The 10,020-nt window shown below is 39.0% G+C and overlaps 1 protein-coding gene across 1 annotated transcript; it reads left to right on the plus strand.

Annotated features, from left to right (window-relative positions):
- The first annotated feature begins 514 nt into the window (after window positions 1–514).
- Window positions 515–8,480, plus strand: LOC139978809 (sulfotransferase 2A8-like). Its single transcript, XM_071989320.1, has 6 exons — window positions 515–916; window positions 2,115–2,341; window positions 2,438–2,567; window positions 3,396–3,490; window positions 5,946–6,138; window positions 8,035–8,480. The coding sequence occupies exons 1-6, from the start codon at window positions 703–705 to the stop codon at window positions 8,145–8,147; spliced, it is 972 nt and encodes a 323-aa protein (XP_071845421.1). The 5' UTR covers window positions 515–702; the 3' UTR covers window positions 8,148–8,480.
- Window positions 8,481–10,020: the final 1,540 nt, after the last annotated feature.

Below are 10,020 nucleotides of genomic sequence, written 5' to 3' on the forward strand. Positions count from 1 at the left end.
ATCTTCTACGTCGATGTATATATATCTTTATTACGTTATGTGAAATAGCGCTATAATCTGTTGTCAGATCGTAATAAGTGCAGTTTACATAGGCTTCACATGTGTTTATGTTGTTATCATATACGGTTTGTACCCTTAAATTTATTGAAATAACTAACGATGACATTACAGGAAAATATGACGTTGTCATACTGAAATATGATGTTAATGTATATTTTTGCGTCGTTGTTATACTATTTCACGTAACTGTTGTAGACATTTATGTTGTTATTACACATAAGTATAACATCATCACATCAAATAATGTCGTTGTCATTTGAATTTATATAGTCATCAATGAATGTAATCAACGTTGTTGTTGTTTGATTTTGCCCTTTTTGCGTTCCATACAATTGGGCTGTACTATTTTTGAACAGTGAAGAAGTTCGGGGAACCAGATATGCCTAGTATAAACTATAACATTACCGATCGGTTACGGAACATCAACTGGAAAGATAGAAGCCAAAGTTCATGTTAACAAAACAGGGAGCAAAGTGTGAAACCTGCATATTGTGAATCAAAATATGGACGAGTGCTGTTGTACAGTGTCTGTACTCTGTGTCAATATAATTCGGAAAATGTAATCGACGCGGTTCTGCATTCTGTCTGTGTTAGATTGATTTGCGAGTCAACTGAAATAAAGTGTTTGCCTAGTCTACTAAAATGGTGGTCAGATATTCATTAGAGGAGCAAAATGAAATGCTGAGGGAACTTACCAAACCGTTTGGTCTTCCCGAACCACTGCAGAAGCTCAATGAGATGCACGAGTATGAAGGAGTGCCGTTTAGCGGCTTTGTACCTGCGAAGAGTCTTGAGATCATTAGAGACTGGGAGACGAGAGACGATGACATATTCATCACCACGTATCCTAAAAGTGGTAGGCTATTTTTACACTACAACCAGTGTACTGTATTTTGTAGTATATAATAAGATATAGTGTAAAGAGTAGCAATATTTGTGCATAGTCCTGGATCACACGTTTCTTAATTTGATTGACGAATAACAGCCTACATCATTCTAACAATTGAAGTCGGCCATACATTAACATACCGTAACAGTTATCTATATCCGCCATTATATGGATTCTGCTGTGCAAGTTCTTTCATACCCCTAAATTGACACATTCGTCGATTTATAAGCTATAACTGTACAGTGTAGGCCTATACAGTAAGTATGCATCCATTGCCATTTGATACTGTTTGCTACAGTATGCTCTGAGCCTATACGTTATGATTGGTCAGGTCCCAGAGAGTAGTGGTATCAGTGGCGTAGGAAGGTACTTTTGAGTGGGGGGCTGAAGACTGATGGCCGGCCTGGGGGAGGGGTCTAAGGGGAGGGGGTGTCCCCCTCCCCTTTGGAATTTTTTTGCATTTCCAGGTGGCCTCAGATGCAATTTGGTGCAATATAGCACACTTCAACACCCACTCCATTTTGTAAAGAATTTTGCATTTTCACCTGGCCTTTGATGCAATTTGGTGCTTCAAATGAGATTTTTTTCTCATTTGGAAATGAAAAAGGGGTTTTCTGACTTGCGGAGCGGGGGGCGGAACGATACTTCCACCCCCCCCCCCATATTTTTCACTGGGGGGCTGGCGCCCCCCCCCCCCCCCAGCCCCCCCCCCCCCCTCCCGGTTCCTACGCCCTTGAGTGGTATTATATTGTGGTTAATTTGGTTATTTTTTAGGGAGTAATATTTCCAATTGCTACTGCTATATATATACTTTGCATGCTAGAATCTAGGCTTAGATGTAATTGCCACATACCCTGCTTATCGAGTACTCTCAGAGGTAAATTATGATCAATTTGAAGGAGAAGAGAAATGCAACTTGGGTCAAGCTTTTGAACAAAAAGTTTGCGGTCACAGATACTGCCACATGTACCACTGGTCAGTCATTGAACTGACTGAATTACACCAGTGAAAAATATATATCTCAACTTTGTTGACATTTTTTTTTTGGTACATGATCTCCTTGTTCCATATAAAGGTTATTTTCAAGGAAAAACATTATTAGACACCTTTTACTATACCCTCTAAAGGAAGGGAGCACACGTTCTTTCTTTATATTTCCTATCAGGTACACACTGGATGTGGGAAATAGCTCTTCTAATATTAGCAAAGGGACGTCCAGATGATATCGATCGGACGAAGATGCTTGGGACTGGAGTAGAATTCCTCTATCCGCCTGAAATGACGACACCATCTCATCAACTATTTGCGGAACTGGAGTCCCCGAGGGTTATGTGTACCCATCTACCCTGGAAATTCTTGCCCAAACAACTCACAGAGGGTAACAAAGGGAGGGTAAGTTCAATGGATAATGGTCATCATTATCACCACCACCATCCTCATCACAATCTACCGTATATTATTGAAGATAAACATTGTTATTTTTTCCAGATCATCTACGTCATGAGAAACCCTAAGGATACGTTAGCGTCCACAAGCCGATTTCTCCGCGCACCAGCGGGTCAAGTTCAAGATCAGAGCACGTGGAAGTTTTTCTTTAATTCGTTCTTGTCCGGCGCAAGTAAGTTTCAGAATAAGTTACCATATTACCTGTTGATAAGGATAATTTTAATCTATCAACTTCAAATGTGTCAATTGGTATCCTTGAGATCCATAATGATGTTGTACTTATAATAATAATAACAATAATAATAATAATAAATATAATAATCAGCAGTGGGAGAAACCCGCAAGGGCTTATGGATTACAACTTGCACGTCGCGTGGCTTCCAATTCAACATTTTAATTCAAAGTTGAGATATTTTCAATTTAGGAAGTCACTCCAGATGGGAAAATCATACATTGCTCTTAGATAAAAAAAATAATAAAAAATTTAAAAACCCACCTAACTATGACCTGGCCGGGTATCGAACCCAGAACCTCCCGATTGCTAAGCTTCATTGCTTCAAATGCCACCGCCTTTATCCACTCAGCCACAGCACCGGTTAAAATTTACTTTGGATGCCAAGCCACCCTAAACTTTCATTTTTGGATTTCTTCACTCTTTCATAACAAATCATTAGGTCTGAGAGATCGTTATCTCCAACAATAGTCATACTGTATAATAAATATGTAATTGTTATACAATGGGGACTTCTTCTGGTTCGGAGACAACACATGAATTTGAAACAGCCCTTTTCAAGATAAAATATGTAAGTTTCACTTCAAATGTTTTATTCTGTTATAAATCAGATGGTTAATGTTTTAGTAGGACATAGTATCCCATAGCTACCACTCAAACTGTCATTTCTCTTCGGTAAATGTTTAACTACTGTATCTGTTATTGACAATTTTGGTGTATATAGAGTAGTGATGTTGTTTTGTTTTGTTTTTTGCCTTTTTTTTCAAGTGAGTCACGGAAGCTGGTTCGACCACGTACATACCTACTGGACACATAGAGAACAAGAGAATGTTTTCTTCACCTCATACGAAAAGCTAAAGCTGGTGAGTGGATTTTAACGAATTTCAAAATTCATTAATGAACTCTATATAGTTCTAACGGAGAAGCAAAAAGCCAATCATCATTTTGCCTCATAAGGTATGGTATAGAAGCTTAAACGGTAAACAAAATATACAGCTGCACACGATTGTACAATGAACCTAAACGGGTCTTATTTGTGATAGAGGCTTACTGACTTACTGTATGCGCTCTGGGTCTGTCAGACCTGTTTAATGAGGCTTTCTGCACCAAAATCAATTTCACTCAGAAAAGTTCTTCCCGCTCCTAAAAGCCGATCAAAAACGGCGACTCGTCACTTTCCAAAGGTCTATTCCGGTGGAAGACGACGTAACCTTTATCACAGAGAACAACATTCGACATTGTTGTTCGATAACCCCCATCCCAATACCTTGTCCCTTACTGGAGATACGGTTGATTGAATACCATCATTATTCTGACTGGCTATATACCCTCACTAACTCCAGCAAAAGGGTCACAGTAGGTTGTCTGCCGCGTGATGTCCACAAGGGTTATAATATTCTGTCAATTTATCCTTGAAACATGATACATTTGAAATGTTTGCTTAGCTGTCTATAACATCTTATTGTAGAAATATAATTTTAGATGGGTAAACTATGAAGTATTATGAAGAAAACCAAAGGCAATGTCGGCTGAATTGACATGATGACATCTTTCACTCTGGTTTCACCAGATGCGCTCACAAAATATCGACAAATTTGAAAAATATGCCTTACAGAGATTACAGTAACTACTGTAAATCTAAAGTTTTGTACCACAGTAAATACTGAATCGTGCTGACAAATCTGATAAATCGGTAGCATGTGCTATTAAGCTTACAGTAACAACTCAAGATATTCGTAATTCCAACAAATCCCAACATCTGGATTTGTTGGAATTACACTTATCCTCAGTTCTTACTGTAATCATAATAGCACATGCTACCGATTTATGGCAAGATCCAGTTTTTACCGTGGTACAAATCTGTAAGATTTACAGTAGTAACCGTGTTCTCTGTGTGTATCGGGTGCATAAGGATGTTGATTGTTTTCGTTAATACAGTTATCTTCAGCCACCAGAAAATGCCCTTTTTTTAATACCGGTGTCACAGTGTAGAATCTCCTCTCCCTGAGTATTTTATCCGGGTATACCATAATTTAGGGTAAAACATCTGTTCCGTTAATGGCTCGGTTCGTCAGATGATGGTATGGATATGTAAATCAGGAATGTAGTGCGATGCAGTCTCAGACCATAAGGGTGCTTGAAAATATAGATATGACTAGAAACACACAATTCATTCTCCCACCATTAAAAAAAAAACTGACCATGATCAAATACATAATTTCAGTCTTTGCCTCCCCAGCTTGTTTCTGAATATATGAGAGATTTGCATATATTCTTTAATCTTTAATTTGTACTCATTGTCGTTTCCGGGAGATTTCCAAGTATAGGCTATTCGGAAAGCTATACTCACAGTCTCTGAATGTCACACGTGACATGTTTTATCTCCGGAACGCGAGTCGTCTCTCTATGGTCACTAATTGTTGCCTCTGTGATAAACGCCAACGTGCGTACGTCTTGCAAACGACAACCGGGAACGAATGTTGAACCAGGGAGTTGTTATGGAACCACTCCATGGTTGAACCTCTGTTTTGCTCGTAACACATCTTGCGCCAGGAAAAGAAGGGCGAGACTATAGAGTTATAAAATAGTCAATAACTTTAGGTATGAAAGTAATCCCTTCATTTGTTTGGTAGTGTTATTCCGAATGGGGGAAAAAATGTGTGAAGACATGTCACTGGTGCTCTCTGAAACCTTTCTAAATTTATAAACATTTCAAAGAAACATATATATTATGTGTTATGGCGTGTATGATGCAAAGAGTGTGTTTATAAAATGATGTTTTTTGTCTTGATTCTTGTTCTTGGCATCCGTCGTTATTTTTTCGACTAACAATAATCTCAGTGCTTTGCTATACATGTATAACTACACATAAACAGAGACTGTCTTCGCTAGTGATATTGTGTGGCTTCCGTTTCCCGTCTTAATCAGTCAGAAATATAAAAATATGCGTCCGTGGTTACACAATAAGTGCCATGGAGATCTATTTCACACATAATTTGGTCTCTATCGGAATTTGCCGGGCCTCTTTGGTGTCCCCGAGACGGCGGAGCCCATTTAGATTTAGGAGAGGTGGAATGGGGGAAAGGGAGACGTGACGTAAATTTCTCGAAATTTGCACCCTGCGAATTCAATCACAAACTATAGAGCACCGAAGGCAGTGAGGTATTCGATGCTATCAAACAGTGGTGGGAGAAAAACATGGGGTTGTTACTTCCCTATACCGCGTACAATGTAATCCTTCAAAATCAATGGTGCTCTTTACGTGACATTTGTTTTTTGATCCGTTCACTTCCGTATTTGCTTTTCAAATGAACACAGGATTTTCAGTCCGTCGCTAGACCATTGTCAAAGTTTCTTCTTGGTGAAGAACTAGACGAGGATTCTCTCAGGCGATTAGAGGAGAATGCAAGTATGAAAGGGATGAAGAAAAGTTATGACGAAATAGAGAAAAAGAGACCCAATGGTCACATGATTACAAAGGCTATGGGGCGGAGTTCTTTTATACAGAAAGGTATGAAATGTGAATATAAATTACATTATTTTGTTGAACATTTCTGTATTTGTAATATACATTTGTCGATTCAATAATATAATGTTCATGCAGCTCTCACCATGCAACAGAGAACTTTGTAACAGTAATTCTCTATCGTGTTTGCATGAAATTGTAAGAATGTTACATGTTCGCCGAATTATTACAAACTGGCAATACTATGTCGACTTCATATATAGTGAATACGTATACCATTTCAACTTCATACTAAGTGGTAGGCTACTGTATCTCCATATATAGCCTAGCCGCATTACTAAGTAGATCCATGGTATTTCGCCAGATATAAAACCACCCGATACGGAAGTCTCGCCGCGACTATACAAGGACAATGTACTAACCATGGAGGTCTTGTGACTTGCTGACAGGTGCCAGTAACATATTAGATAACCCTTTGTCAGTTGGAAGTGAAACCAGAATGCTACTATAAAGGGAACAATTACTGTACATTCGAGAACAATTGCTCAATATTGGATGATAAATGATGTTAAGATTTACTTTCTCTGTCTCAGAAATGGTTTAATCTGCATGTACTCCAGATACAATTCGAACATCTCCATCCAGAGCCTTATAGACTGCGTATGGCGCCGGTCACTCCCATAGGCTTAGGAGCCCAACTTGATTTGGGGGGGGGGGGGGCTGTAACGACTTGCCTGAAAATATAACCAACATTTTTCACGCGCGTGTTCGACATGTCAATGTGCATATCATATAGGCATGCATCGGTTATTACATTGCATGTCAATAACATACAATCATTTGCCGTGTTATTACCCTTCCATATTGGTTAGAATTATTGGGGAAGCTGTTACAATAATAATGATAATAATAATATCAGTTTATTCTTTGAAAAACACATTGCAAATTATTTTTCTTTCAGTAGGTGCCCGAAAAATTCTTAGCATATTGCCCGAATTTTCACAAAAATGTTTGGTTGGGGGGCTGCAGACCCCCAGCCCCCCCCCCCCCGCCTCCTACGCCTATGGTCATTCCTATCATGTTACGCATTTTCTACGCACAGATACGACAAGGATACTTGTGTACGTTGCTTAGGAACAGGGAGTCCTGTCGTCTGCTGATTATGGCGATATATAAACATCGCGTTTAAGTCATGATATGCTACATACATTCCGTCTACAGTTAGATCGATTGTTTCAAAGAAAATTGACATCTTGAAATTAAAAACTGCGGTAAACAATACAAAATAATTTTAAAAAGCTAGATTGCTACGTATGTGTAGCATCACCTGGAAATTGCCGGGTAGCTATGAGATCAAGTCATTAATTGTTGTAGAATACACATTCAAGGAGTACTGTAAGAATTACTGTACGTGCTACAAACGAGCACGTCACAACATGACCCTCGGTTGGAACGGGGGGGGGGGGGTTTCTAATATTTTTGCTTGGGGTGGGTGGGAGTTCTTAATTGATGAATCGGTCCTGATTAATGTATATATTTATGACTGTATTAAGACCGGTTGATTCGGTAAGTGGCAGCCCTTCCTCGAGCATGTGAATGTTCAATGAATGTTTGTCTACTGATCTCGATCGCAAACGTCATGGCAACCGAAGAGTGTCAACGTTAAAAACAAAGCAAACAAAAATAATGTAGCGGAATGCGTGAATTTTTATGTATGATTGCTTGTGTAAACTTCAATCCCTATATATGAGTGTGTAAGATGCATATGTACAGTATGTGTATGAATATGCTATGACTGCTTATGTATGGTCAGTATGCGCGGGGGTGTATTGCCTACACATGCATCCGTGGGTAAGTTGGTGATAACTTTTATGTTCAAACATAAAATCTAAATCTTGTTGACTTTAGTTTTGTTCTATCTTTAATTCCTATTAATTCAAGGTGTCATTGGATCCTGGAAGAATTTCTTCTCGGTTGCAGAGAATGAGTTGTTTGATGAGGTTTGCCAGGAAAAGATGGCGGACTGGGAGTTTAAGCCTGTTTACGAGGGATAATGATGTTGATGGCAGTTGTATCCTGTCGTGTTTATACACAACTTGGTAATATGGTATAGCTGGTTTGTTACAACAAATGATTACTTCACATTACAAAATCCCTTCTCTCAGTTGGTGCAATGTAATGATATGAAATGAAAATGAGTAAGTACGTGCATTTCAAATATGGGGAGTTATGTGTTTTGCGGTACGGAGCCTTCTATGAGTTTAATGATCCGAGCAGTCAATTTTTTTTTCGTGCAGCACTTGAGATGATGAATTCAGTTTTTGGGAGAGAATATAGTTTTCACATGGATATGAAGAAGTAGTTTTTGAAGACTGAAATAGATAAATAAATGTGATGTGAACAGTAAAAGTCCCTGTTGGTATTTCATTGTTATTTTTGTCATGGCTGTTGTGCCCTCTGCTGCTGTAGTCAGCCTTGTCACTATTACCGATCGATTCCATGAGTAACTTGTCACACCTACGTCACACCCAAGTGTGTCCAATTCAAACAGTCGCTGCTACTGGGACACAACAGTGCGTATAACAACGTGTCTCCTGCAGCGACTTCCAATAGGGACAAACAGCCACAAACCAGTGCATGCAACTATCTTAAAGGCATTGAAGACTCGCCCCAAACCGTGCCATGGCTCTGAAAAAGTTAACTTTCCGTTCCTTGACGTTTTCTTCTTGTCACTACAAAATGCAGACAGTATATGAAACGTGATATCTTTTATCTGGACCTGAGATGTCCACGCTGCTATGTACACTGTGTTGTGGGTATTGACCGTAGCTGTATATATTGACTGTACAATAGTGTCTAATTACCGACGGTAGCAAGCTGTGTGTGTATTTTCTGGGATCGATGGTGGTGTCTAACACTTCTGATACACCTCATACGAAACTGGGTCAGATTACCGGCATGAGACGTTTCTTTGTGCGCGAGTCTTTACACCCTTCAATATACGCAATTTCGTATGTCCCCGATTTATACATCACCTGAGTAAAGAGAGGCAATGGAAATAAACTACCATGCCCAAGGACACAACTCGACATGACAGGACTCGAACCAACAATTCTAAAATCACAAGTCCAGAGAAAAACAAAATCTTCAAGAAAATATGCGCAGACATTGCAAAAATATGAGTACATAATTAAAATGCCTGCAATTATTGATGCTACTGTTAATATAAAAAAGAGAGATACCATGCACAAAACAAGAACACGTACAGTCCATAGCAGTATGCGCTATGCATGCAACTATAATAGCATTAATTACTACACTTCTAATGACAACAGAGTTCTTGGGCAAATGGCCACACAGGATCAGAACAGTCAAATCTTGTTCACGTAATGTGCAAATCATGTGCAAATCGATACAGAACGATCTTTTCCCAGGCTGCAGCTTCCACACTGATCTGTGCCTTCCTGTTGAGTAAGGATATGAAATCAATTTAAATGAATATAATTATTATAGACTTTGCAAAGGAGTGAACTTAATCCATAGATGCATTTTTAAGTTGTTGAGGACCCCTGACATGGCTAACTCAACCATATCATGCATGGACTCCTTAACTTGAAACCAAGAAACAAGGGGTGCTGTATTTGTATTTCCCTAGTTAAGAATAAAGAAAAAGACATAGGACTGGTAAGAGAGGCAGGGCTAGTTCACAAGAAATCCTGTCCTCAACAGGAACAGAGAGAGCACGTGAGTATATAGTGTTTAGTTGTTATGAATAATGACACGATGTTCTTGATTCATGAAGATTAATTGCTGCCTGTTTATTTCTTACTCGTATGTGCGTAGCACTGCCATCTTGGAGAGGGCGTACTTCAAGAATACATATCATAAATACATATCATCTCACATAAAGAATGTCATTACTATAAC

The sequence above is a fragment of the Apostichopus japonicus genome, chromosome 2 (genome assembly GCF_037975245.1).
Source record: "Apostichopus japonicus isolate 1M-3 chromosome 2, ASM3797524v1, whole genome shotgun sequence".
Classification (NCBI taxonomy): Eukaryota; Metazoa; Echinodermata; class Holothuroidea; order Aspidochirotida; family Stichopodidae; genus Apostichopus; species Apostichopus japonicus.